Source organism: Acinonyx jubatus, chromosome C1 (assembly GCF_027475565.1).
Source record: "Acinonyx jubatus isolate Ajub_Pintada_27869175 chromosome C1, VMU_Ajub_asm_v1.0, whole genome shotgun sequence".
NCBI lineage: Eukaryota > Metazoa > Chordata > Mammalia > Carnivora > Felidae > Acinonyx > Acinonyx jubatus.
The window spans coordinates 148,123,294-148,141,200 of record NC_069381.1 but is presented as its reverse complement, the minus strand read 5'-3'; the positions used below and the strand labels follow the sequence as shown (position 1 = coordinate 148,141,200).

The following is a 17,907-nucleotide window of genomic DNA, read 5'->3' as shown; positions in this document are numbered from 1 at the left end:
TTAAGGCAGCTTATAAAAATACAAGCAAGATAAAAATAAGTATACAAGAAGCGAAAGAAAACAAGGATAGGCAGCTATAGAGACTATAATATACTGTAATATGCTAATGCAGAAATTAGAGGTTTTAAGTAACTAAGTGACTAAGTTACCTATCACTGTCTTAAAAACCTGCATATCATAACAAATTGTCAACATACAACACATTTATATTTTAAAATCTGAGACAAACAGGAGCCTTGAATTGGGAATCCATCTAGTTTCTTATTTTGTTCTATCATTGAATAAGTCTGTGACCTGAGTTCAGGGCAACTAAATCTTTTATTTTTTTTTAGGTTTTATTTATTTTGAGAGTGAGAGAGAGCGAGAGAGAGAGAGAGAGAGCATGCACACAAATGGAGGAGGGGCAGAGAGAGGGAGAGAATCTTAAGCAGGTCCTATGCTGTCAGCACATAGCTCTAGAATTTATAGGGCTTGGACTCACAAACTGTGAGCGAGATCATGACCTGAGCTGAAATCAAGAGTTGGTTGCTTAACCGACTGAACCACCCAGGAGCCCTTAAATCTTTCTCAACCCAAGTTTATTTCTCTCCAATACAAAAAAAGATGTTTGGACTTGATGTCTAAGAAACTTATATGTTCTACAGTTCTTGAGTCTGTGAGTCTAAAAATGCAGGTCTGCTCCATCAAGAAGGTGCATTCTTGTTTTTAAAAATGTAAATGCAGTACTAGAAATAGCTGCATCATATGCAAGTAAATAGTGTGGAGGCTTTACTTCAGGTCCTTGAATTAGATCACACAAATGTCACTAAGAAGAGTTACTGAGTAAATTCCACATGGATGCATCCTATTTCCTGAAATAAGAATGTGTGGTGGAGAGATACAATTCAGGTCAATACAACTAAATAAATGATACATTTAATTTCTATCTCACAACCAAGAAGAGAATTGGGTGTTAGATCAGTGACACTGACCACAGAAAAAGTCGCTGGGACCCAACTAATTAAATTGGACAGATTTCAAATATTAACACCCTGAACTTTAAAGCCACTTGTTCCTCAATTTTTTTAAAGCATTTGTTAAGTGTAAAATTAATTTCACAATTTAAGAGGCAGTCACATTTCAATTACATTTTGGTATGCCTTCTGCAAAACTTGCCGGGCTCCAGGGAAATGGTTTTATTTATAGTAAACATGCTCAAACGCAAATCTCATCACCTAAACCCAGGAGATCCAAGCTAGAGCAACCTCTGCCTTGGAAACATTCTTACAGTTATGGTTTTTCTCTCTCTTTTTTTTTTTTTAATTTTTTTTTACATTTATTTATTTTTGAGAGACAGAGAGAGACAGAGCACAAGTGGGGGAGGGGCAGAGAGAGAAGGAGACACAGAAGCCGAAGCAGGCTCCAGGCTCCGAGCTGTCAGCACAGAGTCCGATGCAGGGCTCGAACTCACAAACCATGAGATCATGACCTGAGCTGAAGTCGGACGCTCAACCAACTGAGCCATCCAGGCGCCCCTGGTTTTTCTCTCTTAAGTGTATTTTTAGGAAAGCCATCCATGGTCTGGTTTGCTGGCTCCCCTCCATTCTATGAGGAAAAGATTAAGTCACTGATGCCCTAGAATGCATCTGGGCAAGGAGAAGGCAAAGCACCCCTACTCACTCAGGGCAATCCCCTGAAGCTAGGATAGTCCCTACCCACCCACATCTGCCCCTCTGGCAGTAGTTCCTTTTTTCCCCTGGGTGGTTCGTGTGAGAAGGAAAATGAAGGACAGCAAGTTCCTGTTCTGCCTCCTGGGTCCATTGTGTGCCCACTAGGAGGAGGCACCAAGAAAATCCCTGGGCAGCAGGCTGCTTCCTCTTTCATGAATCCCTTGGTTCAATAATGAAACTGTTCAATAATAAAGAGGTAGCCTACGTAAGGGAGATAATTTTATCTTTCCTTGGAAAAGTTTCCAAGCTCCAACAAAAGTTTGCCAACTGCTAGGGTCAAACTTAGATTTTAATAAAACATATCCCATTACTATTCAATTCAATTAAAAAAAAAAGTTTACTTATTAGCAAGGGGCTTCAGAGAGTACCACATTAGAGTTGTGTTCCTTTTACAAAGTTTTTCCACCAATTCTTTATTTCTTATTATTCACATTGCCATTTGACTGATTAAGAGCTCAGAGACATTAAATGACTTGCCTAGAGCTACAAAGCTGTAAGTGTGCGAACTGGGAATAAAGATTTGAAACTCTTAGTTCAAGAACTGTTTATTAAAGGCAACTGCAAAGTATTCTCCCAGGGTGCCATGGTGGATATGTTCATTTGATGAAACATTGCCAAGGAGGAGCAAAGCCTGTACTGGGCACCACTGACACAGTGAGAACAAAACATACACAAAACCTGTCCTAACGACGACATCATTAGCTGTAACTTAAAGTGCGTGTGCACACGGACGCACGCGCGCACACACACACACTCCCTGAGGTATCTAAAGGCCACAAAATTTGGAGAGGAAAGTGGTCACATCTATTTTTGAGGTTTAGGAAAGGCTTTGAGAGGTAGGTAACATTTGCACAGGGTTTTGAATTATGGATAGGAATGACCTCACCCATTCCTTTTATTTGATTATCAAACAGCAGTCATCCTTTCTAAAGTGGGTTCCCAAGGGCTATAAAGAGGTTTTTAGTGTTAGGTAATATTTATTCTTCACTAAAAAAGGCTAGGATAACAAGCATTTCTTTGTGCATTGTTCAGCTTGATTTTTCTGCTCATACAACTCTGCAAACCTGAGATAATTCTTCAGTATAACAATGATGGTTACTTACAGAAAGGGTTGATTAGGCTAGTGCTCTTCCCATGATACTTGAAAAGAAGTAACAGTGGGAACGAAATAAAAGGCAAGTCTTGTACCTTCACTGGACCTCAATTTTCCTTGCTTTTAAAATGAAGGAGCTAAACAATTTAATCTCCTTCAACTTTATGATTATATAGCATTTCCAAGCAAAAAGAGTACAGAAGCGATTGCTTGGCAAGTACAGTGATATATTTTTCCTCATATGATATAGATTTAAAAGAAGTATTCATTTTGTTTTAATTTTTATTATAAACTAGGCCTTGGTTACAAACCAGCTGATATGGCATTTAATTTTAGGATGGCAAGAAGCATGGAGTCAAGTTACATAGGGTGTCCTGGAAGTAAAGAAATGATATGATACTGTGAAAGTATGTGATATAAAAAATGTGAAATAACACTGTAAAGACTACTTTTATTTACTTAATAACATTTAAGTATGCCCTCCTAACATTGTACCGGATAGAAGGAAGAAAAGTAAAGGTTCTGGATTCAGATCCCAGATCTGCAATTTTCTAGCCATTTACTTAGCTTCTTTGTGTATTAGTTTTCTTATGATACACAGTTTGTAGTGTTATTGTGCAGATTAAATATGAAGTATGTATATTATCTGTTCCTCAACATCTGTTCTCTTCTCTAGTATTCCTGACTTATAGCCGGTATGGTCATGTGACTATGTTATGGTCATTGGCAAGTAAGTGCAACTTCCAAAAGGAGCTCTTCTCCTCACTTTTTTTTCCCTTCCCCAACTGGACAGGATGTTGTGGTTAGTCACCTAGAACACCATGGTGAGGACAACACTTCATAAGGCTGGAACAACAAGAATGAAGATGTCTATGTCCTTGATACCCTGGAGCTGCCAGATCAGCCCTGGACATCTTATACTTTAAATTGTAGTATGCGGAAGAAATAAAATTTCTGTCTTATTTAAGCCACTGTCTTTGAGGGTCCCTTAAGAGAGGAGGTGAGCTGTATGTTAACTGGTACAACAGTCAACACTAGTTCAGTGCTGAATGCATCGTACATGTTCCTTTTTTCCATGGGAAAGAGACAAAGTCATCGTCTTTGCCTTTTTCTCTAATTAGAGCTTGTAATTTAGTAAGGCAGGCATGCATGAAAATGATTAACCACACTAGCAGGCCAATTATAAATGTGTAAAAAGGTATGATCATATCATATCTTGATAGGGGTCTGGGAAGCACAGGTGGAAACATTTGTGGGAATTCACCCAACAGTTCACTGAAGATTTATTGCATGTAAGTTTTACCTCAAAAGAAGAAAAAAGAACTGCTAAATAAAAGGTGTAAGCAGGATAACAGCTCAACAGGAAGAACAATTAAAATGAGAGGGATTGTGGAAAGCTTCACACAGGATCTGACACATGAGGATTTCAACTAGTGGAGAATTGAGAGGGAGGAAAGAATATTCACTCTGAAAGAGCAGAGGAATTGAGAAGCCACTAGTACAGTGCATTTAGGGACTGTAGGTATTTTATTTATGAAGTCTAGGATGTGTACAGAGAGGAAGGAGAGGTGAGGGTGTTAAGACAGAAGTCAAGGCTACCAGGTATGATTGTGCTGCACTGTAAAAGCCCTAGGGGATTCACGCAGACCATAATTGGAACCCCCTAGAGTTATAGAGTGTGCTAACTGCATTAACTATATGCAGCAGACTCAGTTATGGCCGGATTGCAGTGGACCCTGAATGTTACTATAAGAAATTTAGGTTTTAACCTGCTGACATTAAGAAGTAATGGAGGACTAGGGTGCCTGGGTGGCTCAGTTGATCGAGTGTCCAACTTTGACTCCGGTCATGATCTCACAGTTCATGAGTTCAAGCCCTGCATTCAGCTCTCTACTGACAGCACGGAGCCTGCTGTGGATTCTCTGTCTCCCTCTCTCTCTGCCCTTCCCCTGGTCATGCTCTCTCTCTCAAAAATAAATAAACATTAGAAAAAAATTTTATAAAAAAAAGAAGTAACGGAGGATTTTCAAGCAGGAGACGAACACATTTTAGAAAGGTAAACTGGATACACCGTGGAATACAAACCTGGAGACAAAGTGAGGATATCTATAGGAAGCTACTGCTGTATTCTGGGTGAAAGATGGGCTTGAACTAGAGCAGGGGAAATGAAAGATGAATGGATTCAAGAGACATTTCAAAGTCAGAATCAACAGGATTTGTTGGCCAAATGGATGTCCACAATACACAGGAATGCAGCATTCAGGTCCCTGCAATTCTAAATCAGCTGGCCTGGGATGGGAATATGCATTTCGATAAGCAAAGCAACCCAGGTGACTTTGTTGAAGATGGTTCACCAGCGATATTTTTCAAAATACCAGGACTTTTGAAAGTCCTCTGATACTGGTAAGTCCTTTGACAGTCAACCAAGCCCAAATCTTTTTACCAAAAACAAACAAACCAACAAACAAAACCCTACATTTTTGTAAAGAAAATAATGGAAAGAGAAAGAAGCACTATCCATTATCGTATCATTTCATGTCACAAAATGTACACTCTTTTCCTTCCAAATATAAAGCAAAAAAGATAGGACCACTTATTATCTGGACAAGGTCATGTCAGAAGGTAAATAAACTAGGGAATGCATAAAATAGTAAGGCATTTTAGCAGAAGTCTGTTATCTTATACAAAGGCAAATAGGTAGGAATGTTATCCAAAGGGTCTGTTAACCCTTACATGCTGCTGAGTAACAGGAAAAATAATTCTGTCTGATTGTGTGATCTTTTTTTAAGTCTCCTCCCTTCTACTCTGCCAAATCTGTGACAATAAAGTAGCATTACTAATGATCTTTCACAAGAGTAGGATGGTTTGTACCTATCTTCTGGTGCTAACCAGAAGAGTCGGGGAAAAAAAATATTTTCAGTAATCTTAAAAAAGTCCCCCTACACAGACCACAATAATATAAGAGATGTCACAGGCTGCACAAGATTCATAAAAGGCAAAGTTGTTTTTGAAAAAGAAGTAGCTAAAATCTCATGAGTTAACAGATTAGGGACCCCTCCAGCATCTCTGAGTCATTTACTGTATCAGAACAAAATAAAACCACTATGAAAGGAAAGAGCTCTTCTATGAAGATAGTGAAACTTCAGGAGACAGGGGACCTTTTCACAAAAAGGCCTGTTTTCTCTTAAATCACAGTTTAAATTGCTGAGCAGTCATTTAGTGTTGAGAATATTACCAATGATAAATGGAAAAAGGCAAAAGCTTACATAATTATAAAGCTGTACTCTGTGCTCTTAACCACGGGCACAGGACTGCTCAGCTCTTCATAACCTTGTTTTTAATTTCCCTGAGGAACACCTAAAGGCTGCTGGGCAAATGTTTGCAAGTCACAACTTGTTTTATTAGAAGTAATTGTGAGAACTCCAATGGGAAAATAAATAAGGTTTCAGAGATTTCCAGATCTCTATTTCCAGTCATTCCCAAGACGTTTAGGGTGTGACTTTAAATGTATAATATGATAAAAGTTTAAAATCAGATACAATACCATGCAACACACTCTCTCACTCCAACTGTTGGATACTCCTGAAGACAAAACCCCCAAATCCCTGGATATCCTGACAAACCAACCTCTCAAACCGGCATTTGTGCCCAAATTACCCAAGTCTCCACTCTCCTCAAGGCCAGTTTTTCTCAAATGTGAATATTCAGACCAAGTAACACTTGCTGTGCTATCCTACTGTGAGGAAACAAGAGCTTATTAAAAATTTTCACTTTTTTCACTTTCACTTCTTTTTGTATCTGGAAAAAAAAAGATGCTATAAAATACAGATTCCAAAGTTAATTTTTAACTGAGACAACATCTTGTGTAAAATATATTAATTTCTTTATTGAGACAATTTGAACATTATAGATCAAAATTAAAAAGCCTAGTCAACCACAGATAAAATCAGATTTAGGAGTACAGAGTACAAACTTGTTGACAGGTAAGAGTAAACAAGTCATTTAACCTTTCTGTGGACCTCAGTTCCCTCATCTGCCCCAGTTTAGGATGTTTGGGGTAGAACATACTGTAGGACATGGGTTAACAGAATCATCCAGGGTGATTAAAAAAAAAAACAAAAAACAGACCAGTAAACACTGTCCAAGACCTCTTGGATAATTTGGGGGGCGGGGGAGAGGGGGAAAAGCGGATGTAAGACAAATTTAGGATCACTGCCACAGGGGGTCAATTCATAACTAGGAAAGCCCTGTATTCTGTATAACACTGTACAAATACGCACCATGGCAGGGAAACAGACTATTGATAAAGTGTCTTTGTGTTCCACAATGATCTGCTTTTTGAACTGTTTCAGAAGAAGCATATAGAATTTGGAAACAAAAATAGCAGTTGCTAAGGTAGAAGATGTTCTTTAAAAGAAAGAAAAAGAAAGAAAGAAAGAAAGAAAGAAAGAAAGAAAGAAAGAAAGAAAGAAAGAAAGAAAGAAAGAAAAAAGGTATTTTGATACTTTGGCAGATGGCCCACAGCAATAGCACTCTAATGATAATCTTGGTTCTGTGAAAATTCCACAACTCATCAGTTTATATGACAAGTGTTTCCTCTTGGAAACACTATTAATGGAAGAGACTCCATTGATAGCATTTGCACTGAGGTTCATGTTGAGAGAGAAATTTGAGTGGGACCAAGTCTTCTCCCACCAAGCAGCAATGGCCCTTTCCACTCGATGCTCCCCCTACCAATACCCTAATCATTTCAATTCTATCTAAATTCTCAAACTATCTACAGATAGTTGAGAAAGGACATAGATCTCAATGACATGACTTCATTCCAAAAAGGCACACAGCCATGGACCAAAAAGACAATTTTAGATTTCTGTTTGAATGACAACAATTCCAACAATGAAGGAGGTATTTCCTCACAGAGAACATCAGGGATGGGGGTAAGGATCGATACCTACTGAGGTAATATTACTTGCCTCAGGTGCTTTATATAAAGTACCTTATTTTAATTTTTCTATTGCAGGATCACAAATTGCCTTCCCTTTCTACATAAGGATACTGAGCCTCAAATTTATGTAAGTTGACTAAGGTCAAAGAATTAGAAAATGGAAGACCCAGATAACTCCAGGTCTCTCCAATATGAAAGTCCAATCTCTAGCTCATTTTATTCTAATTTAGTCTTTATTTTTAACCACAGAGATACATATCTATGTTTTAATGAGTCAAAGAGCTTCACAAGGCTTAAGAAAAACATTAAGTCCCTTGCTCTCTTCTTTCCCCTCCCCATTTCCTGCTTCACCTTGGCAACAATTTTCAGTTCTTTTGGTTCTTTTTGGTATTTATCTCTGTATCTCTAAACATGCTAATGTTGCTACTATTGATTTTTCAGTTTTACTTTTCTTCCCACTATGCAAAGTAAGGATTCAGCTCTTTTTAACCCCCCACTCCCTGGCCCTGACCTGCAACTTTATACTCTCCCCATTCTCCCAAAGTAGTTATATCTTCTAAAAAGAGGATAGTTAGATAAACATTCAGCTTTTACTTTCTTATAACTATGCAATGTTATTCACTGGTAAGCCATACTATGACTCCTTTCCCTTCCCTGAAACACCTTTCCCTGAAAAAACTTTATTTGCTTTATTTCCCATCATACTAATTCAATCCATTCAGACACTTCAGTTACCCTACCATTTTCATCTTCTTAGAGGAACTCCCCTTGAGCTTTGTGACTTCAGTCTAGATTTGTTGATCTCTATGCCTGAAGGTAAACCTTCATCTCAAGACCTTCTTTCACCTTGATTTTGAGGATTCCCTTTGTTCATCTCTCTCTCTAGCTGAATCCCTCATTTTCAGTATCCCAAATTTTCATCTTTCTTGTTTTACTCATCCCATTTGGTGGACTAAACCCTCCAACAGCTTCCTGAGACAGTGTTTGCAAAGAAAAATTTTTGAGACCTTGCATCACTGAAAATACCTTTACTCTACCCTCAGATTTAACTGATAGTTTGCCAGGTTAAAAATTCTAAGTTGGAAGCAATTTTTCCACAGAATTTTGAAAGCTTTGCTATGCTCTCTTCTAGTTTCCATTTGTTTTTGTTGAAGTCTAGAGCCATTTTGATTCCTGATCTTATACTTAACTCACCTGGAAGTTCATCCTTCAGTTCTGGGAAATTTTCTTCAAATATTTTTTGGCCAATTTCATTCTTTCTGTATTCCCTTGTGGGACTCCTCTATCAGGATGTTGATTCTTCTTAAGTGTTATTCTAATTCCTCCCACCCACCTTCTTTTTAAATGAACTTTTCTTACTTCATAGATAAAATATCTTAAGCTTGCTGTCTTAGGTAACCAATATTATTCTCTAAGTGACAGTTAACCAATCCTGAAGAAAATCAAATAGTAATCAAAGTGGTAGTGCTTCCAGAGCTCTACTGAGGCTGGGCGTATGTGAACCAAACAACATTCCACCACCAATTGCCCAGCTCAACCAGAATAACTTAACTTTGATTAGTTATATATTTTGGGATTTCAAGTTTGAAAAGAATCACCGGCTTATAGGTATCAGATTCCCACCGCCTCCACCCAGAATGATTTATAATGCTTTAATAAGGTCTATTTTTTGTGGAGTAGTAGAGACAATATGGGTGATTTGGAAGGTGGGAAAGGCCCCTCTGCTGGGTTTCCCCTACTGCTGAGACTATTCTACTTCTATGTAAGTGTTCTGCCAGGGTTCACACTTGTGGTAAGAAGGCACTTCAAATCCATTGCAGTTTCGGGACAGGGGGAGGAAATCACCTTGAGTTACCTCTTCCACTCTGTCCTAGAAAAGAAAGTCGCCTGCTTTTCCAACCCTCTGAGGTACGAATAGTAATAAGCATTCACATTCTATTTCAGAAAAGTTGCCACCTTAGCAAAAGAGATAAATAAATTAGTGAGAGATACACCCTGTCTTTTCTGTATTTTAGTTCTGTATTAGCCTCCTTACCCACAATTAGTATCAGAAACAAAAGTACGAGTCAATAACGGGAGTACATACCCTTAAATAAAAGGACATCCTCTGTCTTACATAGTTAGGGTAAAATTTTAAAGACACGCAAAAGTATGTGTGTTTTCCCTACTTGAAGAAGGGAAATGGATAAGAACTGTCACTCCTAACATTTAGTTATAATCATTTCCCACTTTTAAGAGAGTTCCCTAACATAAGCAGCCAATTTCCCAAAATGACAGTTTGCATTTGTAGTCTCACTTTCCAATATACCCATAGCACGCTGTACCTCAACTGTTAGTGTGTTACAGTCAGGCAGCTGAAATAATAGAAACTTAAATATCATTGAGCCAGCAGTGTTAGAAGTTAGATTTTGTATTTTTTCCATAAGCTGGTAGTTAGCTAAATGCATCACGATAAACAAGGTAAGACAACTCCCTACTCATCAAACCAAAAGCTCCCCAGACCAGGTTTCCATTTTGCTGGATGTTAAAACTTCGTGAAACTTTTTGTGCTATCTTTTAAGAGTTGAAAGATTTCACAGCCAAAGACCACACCCATGTATTTCAGCTTTGCTTTACTTCCTTTTTTTCTCCAGTAGTACTTCTTTCTCTCAGGCTGTTTATCAAATTTTGTGAGTTGAAGTGTACAATCAGTGTAACACCAAAAGAAAACGGGACATGACATGTGGTATTCCACCCCAATGTGAACAGAAACATGGCACTGCTCAGTTAGCTTGCTCAGCTTCCTAAGGGGTATCCTCTCCTGCATTAGGGCCATGTTAAAATCTGGAAATGGTGGGTGGGGGTGAGGTTTATGCAGTTTAAAATGACTGTTTAATATTAAAAATCTGTTTTCTTAAGTCATATAAAGCAGTGCTCTGCAGAATATTCTTGGATGGGGGAACTACAAGAGAAAGAAGACTGTGTGGGAAAGAGGAGCAAATATGAAATGTCCTAGGATCTGTGAGATTTAAACGTTAATCAAAAAGGAGATAAGGATTCTAAACAACCAAGAAACATCAATATCAATGGAAAGATATTTCTAGTTTAGAGACAGCAAATATATGAAATCATGAAATTATATTATAGTAAATGCTACATAACAAATGGCCATGAACAGTAAATGCATTTAAATATCCCACAATAGTTCATTTTATTCAAGCAATTTGAAATATTTTCTTAAACAGATCTGAGTCCCTGATTTCTGTCCTTTTAACAAGTCACTCTCCCTAGCAAATTACCTAGTTGTGTTTGTTCTGCTGTTCCAGAGAATAATTTTCTATAACTCATTCTACGCAAATGTTTCAAAGATTCTTATAACTTCAACTTCTTGAGTAACAATCAAAATGGAACTTACATTATTTTTCTTAGTCCACTCAATTCCCAGTTAGTGCCTTACTGAAATGACTTGAAAAGATAGACCTTGTGTTCACAATCTACTTTCAACACTTTTCTTTTTCTTTGCAAAGCAAAACTGTTGGTAGTAAGTGAAAGCAACTTCAGATTACCACTGCTCAGTTTATTCTCATAATTTAGTATTGATAATTACTATCAAAGAGAGTATCCCTGCGTAAAAGAAAGAAAACTCAGGTTACTATCAAGTTACTATACAGGACATCTCCCTTGTGAGATAAATGATTATCATTATTTACTTCCCAGACTCTTTTTCTTAAAAGAGTAAGTCCCTTAAATGTTTTTCTTGGTTGCACAACAATGCAAATGCATTAAACCCTACCAAACTGTACTTAAAAATAGTTATGATGGTAATTTCATGTAATATGTATCTTGCCATAATTTAAAAAAATGTTTTTATAGACTGGGGATTGAAAAACTATGACATATGTATTACACAGGTCTCAAAGGCTTGTTTTCAGTTTCAAAGAACCTAGTTCCAGTCCTTCTCAATTTTTTTGAACAGTGTCAAATATTGCACCTAGTTCAAAAGACTGTACACTAATTAGCCATCCACCCACAAGGCAGTTCATTTTATATTCTCTGCTAGCCTTTTCTGAAGATGACTCAGAATCTTGGTCCCAGACTATAAAGAGATTTTTGTTACCTATTCTAGATAATAGCCTCCTCTTTCCCTCTACCCATGACTGAAAACCACAGCAGCAAGCATAGAAGATTGGGGGGTGGGGGGGGGGTGGGGACACAAGTAAAAGGGAATGGCAGCCACAACATAAATCCTACAGGAACCAGAAACCCAAACTTGTCTTGATATAATGAAACACAAACTAGGTGAAATTAAACAGTAATACAGATGTTTCTAAGGTGTTAGAAAACAAAAAACCAAACAGTAGTTAACAGCTAATCAGTTAATGCATCACATCAGAACAGTTAGAATAGTGAAGTTTTATATCACAGGCTATCTATTTTTATTTACCATTTACTTTTAGATAATGAGCACAATTTTAAAAAGCATGCAAAGTCTTTCGTTGTTATAAGGCACACTCCCAAATCATGTCAATAATTATTTTTTTCTAGATTGATACAAAGTCAGTTAAAATACTCAAATATGCAAGCATTCAGATAATGACTGCATCTCTCCGTAAACAGCACTTATGAGTGTCTTAAAGTCCTCCATAGTTTACAGATGTATACTGTTATATGACATTACCCGCCTAAGGTCATATTCTTGACAGTGATCAAAAAGTGTCTGGAACAATCATTTATAAAAGGTAATAACTCGGGGCGCCTGGTGGCTCAGTCGGTTGAGTGTCAGACTCTTGATCTGAGCTCAGGTCTTAATTGTAGGGGCAGGAGTTCAAGCCTCGCGTTGGATTCTGCACTGGGCGTGAAGCCTATTTAAAAAAAAAAAAAAAGGTAATAACTCTACCAAAGAGTACAAAATACACTATTATCCACATATAAACAGTAAACTATTAGTCTAGAAAAAAGGTGGCCTTTGGTGGTTTGTACTTGTTAAAAGCCATCCCTGTTCTATGTGTGTGCACGTGTCACACACATATCTGGACTGTGTTAATAATTTTCACTTCATATTAAATAAGTACAGGCATGCTGAGCTTGTATGTTTTTTTTACCAACTCATTTTGAAACCCTCTTATGGGATTTGGCTACAGTAGCATGTAAGCTTGGTTATTACCTCTAAAGAAAGAAATTTCCCAACAAAATTGGGAAGCTAATGACAACAAAGTGAAACTGATGCTTTCCCAGTTGAGTGTCATTCCTGGTTTCCTTCAAGGCATAGAAGAACTTGCCCATGTAGAAGCAACACCCTTTACTTTCTTTATAGTATAACTGGAATAGAGGAAAGGACAGCAATACCTTTTATTATCAGCCTCAGCCTACCTATAGCATTTTCTCTGACCATGGAAAAAAAAAAAAAGAGGTGGGGGAGAGAAAGGACTAGGATAAACACAGAATTCTTCTTTGTTCTCAACATACGGGTATTTTAGACTCTTTCATTTATTTGGATTTACTCTGAGGAGTTTCTGATTGTTAGCTTTTTTAAGTTCTGAGCCTTTTTCTGTGGATGTTGCTATTTTAAGAACAATAGTACTTTCAGGCCAAGATGGTTTCATGAGTTAATTCTTTCAGATCTTCAAAGAATAGAGAGCTCTTATGCTCTTTAAACTACTTCAGAGCAGAGAAAGAAGGAACTCTTCTCAGTTCTTTAGGAAACCATCATAACCCTGATATCAAACTCTAGCAAAGATAATACAGAAGAAGAGGACAATAGATGACACCCAATTACTGATTTTAAGTAAAAATGTTACCAAAAAGGAACCTTCAAAGAATAGAGAGCTCTTATGCTCTTTAAACTACTTCAGAGCAGAGAAAGAAGGAACTCTTCTCAGTTCTTTTCAGGAAACCATCATAACCCTGATATCAAACTCTAGCAAAGATAATACAGAAGAAGAGGACTATAGATGACACCCAATTACTGATTTTAAGTAAAAATGTTACCAAAAAGGAACCTATATGCTTAAATATTACACCATGATCAACTGTAAGGTTGGTTCACAAACTGGAAATCAACTAAAATAACCCATCATCCTAATAGGTCAAAGAAAAGCACACAATAGGTCACGACAGATGCCTAAAAGCCATATGACAAAACTCAACTTTCACTCCTCATAAAAATGTTTAGTTAAGTAGTAATGAGAAGACATCATCTTAACAACAAGAAATACACAGCCCAAATGAACACTCAACATCTATTATTCAAAATTGCTCGCAATATGCTAGCCAATGCAAACACACACACACACACACACACACACACACACACACACACACACCTTGATCCAAAATCCACTCTTTCGAAAAATCCTAGTAAGCTAGAAATATTAAAGACACTTCCTTGACAAACAGAACTTATTGGAAATTAATAGTAAATGCCATATTTAATGATGACATGGTAAAAGTATCCAAAAACTAAGAAATAAGAAAAGGACGGCCAGAATCACTGTTATTACATATCACTAGGCTGGATTACATAGCACTAGGCTGAAGAAACTAGCAATTCATTAAACCAAAGAAAGAAAAAAAGTATAAAGAAAGATAAGACTATGTTTAAATGATTGTTTTCCTAGAAAATTCAAGGGGGACAATTTATTAAAACTAATAAATTTAGAAAATCGGCCAGATGTATAATCACTCACCTACATACCAGCCACAAAGTATTAGTGAATATTTTAGCTAAAACAGACCAAAGGATTATTTTAATGAAACATAAACAGTTTACTTTAAATTTTATGTCAAAATGAGTGCAATAATATTCAAGAAAATTTGAAAAAGATAAATGAAGAAGGACTTGCTGTAGGAATTACTTAAAAAATGCCAGAATCAAAGAGATTGGTATTTGTATAGGGAGAGACAAATAGAACAAAGCGACAGAATAATAATAATAATAATAATAATAATAATAATAAAAGACCCATGTAAATTTATTATACTAAGGTAGTATTTCTAGTCAGGAAGAATTGATCTTAACAAATGAGTTCAGAAAAAAAAGGCTAAATCCCTATCTTATATAATGTACAAAAATAATTTTCAGATGTTTTAAAGAGTAGAGCATAAAAAACTATAAAATAATTAACAGGCAATATAGGAAAATATTTTAATAATTTTTGAGTAGGAACTGCCTTAAGTGATAAAAAACAAAAACAAAACCTGGGCATTTTAAACCAAAAGACTGACAGTTCTTGAAAATATCTGCCATATATTTCATTAAGGATTAATATATCTGTACTCTAATCAAATACAGATAAATAATTTTGAATAATAATGGGCAAAATATAGGGACAAGCCACATTAAGAGATGGTTAACTATGTTATGGTGTATGCTCTTAGAGGAATACCATGCTGACATTAAGATAAAATAGAGCTATGCATGGCAAGACTTGCACCATATAGTTTTTGGTCTGAAAACTCAGAAAACAGAATAGTATGTATATACAATCTCACTTTCACAAGAGAACGAAATAACATGTTTTGTGCATGTAAGAGAGATGTAGACGGTCTTGGAGTACCTACGACTGGAGAAAGACCTGAGAACGTTTCATTTTCTTTAGAAATTGATGGCTTTATACATGGTTGTATCATTTTGGGGTTTTCCACCCCTTCCAAATGATGAGAAAATAATTTTTCAACAGAATATAGTACTTGCTTCTCTGCTACATTTGAAATGTGTATTCCAACCATGGTAAGCAGGAAGATCATTTTATTTTCCTACATTTTCATATCACTTCACTTCTGTTACTACCCTTTTTCCCTTAGGATAACTTGTCAAAAGCATCGGTGAGATAAATGACACTTTACATAGCAAGGCTGCTCTACTTTTGCTTGTTACAGTGTAACAAGGGACACACCCACTCCTTGGTTTGAGTATCTTTCCCCTACGTTCTTCGCTTGACAAGCACAGCTTTTTACACCTGTAACTCGTTGTTTCTGTTCACACGAGAGTGGAGACCCTAAGTAACGCCTGGTTCCCACAGCGGGTAGGGTATGCTTTTGCTTTTTCCGCCTCGCCCACCCATTCTCTCCGTCACCCTCGGGGAAGTTACCCCACTTCTCATTGACACGGCTATGATGACACCCCACAGGAAAGCAGAGAGCGGAATTATGCAACAACCTTGGGAAGAACAGAAAGACCTATTTAAAAGTTTTCGAAAGAATAACCACGATAATACTAGCTTCCGGAAGACAACCCTTGTCCCGAAGGGAGTCTGGGACACTCGTGCCAGGACCCACTGCTCACCCAGACATCGCAAGCCCTGCCTCCCCTGTCTCCCGGCGAATAGGTCAAGTCGGCGCGAGCGCTGGACGCGGAGTTGGGCAGGATCCCTCCCCACGGAGCGTCACGGCGGGGACAGCGTTGCAGTGCTGACGTCGCGGGCCCGGAAAACCCCTCCCGGGTCGGCTCTGGGACGTACACCCGGGTGGTTTCTCTCGCCCAACGTCCCTCTCCACTCTTGAGAGCTGGTTGTCTCCGCAGCTCTTCGGCTTCTTTCCCTGCGGCACCAGTACTACCAGCGCACCGCCCTCGCTCACACACACAAGTTCCCCGCCATTGTGTTCGACGGGTTCCGAAAGACGAACTCGCTCGCGAAGTTTCTTACTCACAGTTCAAGGATTCCGCGCCCGGGATCCGCGGCGCCCGGCCGAATGAACCGACCGGAAGTTGCTTTCCGTTCCTGTTCAGAGGGCAGCGCCTGCGCGCGGAGCTTTTAACCCTTCACCCTCCACCCGGCCAGGCCGAACCAGACCCCTCTCGCCCCACCCACACTCGCCCCGCCCGTCCAAGCCCCGCCCCGTCCCGTCTCTCCGGGGAAAGGAAAAAGGACGGCAGCCAAAAACCATCAATGTCAAGGTTAAAGGTCACCTGCCGGCCTTGGTTAGAATTTTTCCTAAAGAGAAAATAACCAGGTTTAACATCACCCTGTAAGTGGGTTAGCATACACGTGATCATCTGACAGACTTGTTAAAGACGTAGATTTACCAATTCACCCCTAGAGATCTTAAAGTTCAGAGCAAACTGGGTTGTGGGCGGAAGCCTGGAACCTGCATTTTTATCGAATCCTCATGTGAATGTGATTAAGGTGGTTAAGGTCCACACTGAGAAACACTACACACACACACACACACACACACACACACACCCATTTGGCTTTTTCCTAACTGTAACACCTTTCACTAAATATACTTGCTAAAGTTGGATAGTTGGTAAATACAAGCAGAACTTCATAGAAAATTCTCATGAATTAAGACTTCCCCATTATTCCATTTCCTCGGCATGCCTGAATATTCTCCAAGATAGAAATTTTAGACATTACATCTAGAAATGTTGGAACTCCCAGTTTTAGCTCTGATACCTACTGGTTCAGGCAAGTTGCTTAGCCTAATGAACCTTAATATCTTATCTGACAAATGGAGACAGTGATAACCTCCTTCGCTGGATGGTCAATCCAATAATGTAAGCAAAAGCACATGGTAAATTTTAGAATGTTCTGCAAATGAAAGATATTGTCCTGACAGCCTCATGTCAGGCTGGCTTCTTGCCACCATCAAGGTTTTCCCTGGGATTCTTTGCATGAAACTACTGCACATGTGGAAGCTTCCTGACAGCATTGAAGTCTAGGACTTTCCACATTGACTGGAGCATAACTGCATCTGACTGAATGCATATAGCACTCTCAGTAGCTTCCATATTAATTACCTATTTATTTATTTAATTTAAAAAATATTTATATTATATAAATATTTATTTTTGAGAGAGAGAGAGAGAGAGAGAGAGAGACAGAGCATGAGCGGGGGAGGGGCAGAGAGAGAGGGAGACAACAGAATCTGAAGCAGGCTCCAGGCTCCTATCAGCACACAGCCCGACACAGGGCTCGAACCCACAAACTGAAAGATCATGACCTGAGCCAAAGTTGGGTGCTTAATCGACTGAGCCATCCAGGTGCCCCTAAAAATATTTTTAGAACTCTCACTGCTTTTGTACATATCTTACATGGGTTGATGCTGTTTGAAAAAGACGTCATCACCAAGCACAAGCATACTAAGGACATTGAAGTAACAGTTTGATAGACAGGATTAAAATGAGCAGTTGTGGCTCAGTGGGATGAGTATCTTACTCTAGATTTCAGCTCAGGTCA

General features: G+C 38.3%; 1 protein-coding gene across 7 annotated transcripts in view; it reads right to left on the bottom strand.

The window, feature by feature from the left end:
* Nucleotides 1-17,907, bottom strand: part of TANK (TRAF family member associated NFKB activator) — a 93,319-nt gene that overhangs the window by 61,827 nt on the left and 13,585 nt on the right. For 4 of the 7 annotated variants that reach the window (XM_015082823.3, XM_053215158.1, XM_053215157.1 and 1 more), the window contains exon 1: nucleotides 16,011-16,368. The exons of 1 other annotated variant lie outside the window; for it this stretch is intronic. In XM_015082823.3, the coding sequence (XP_014938309.1) occupies nucleotides 16,011-16,018 (8 nt within the window). In that variant the 5' untranslated portion in view covers nucleotides 16,019-16,368. 2 more of the 7 variants (XM_015082829.3, XM_053215152.1) reach the window with 2 other exon arrangements.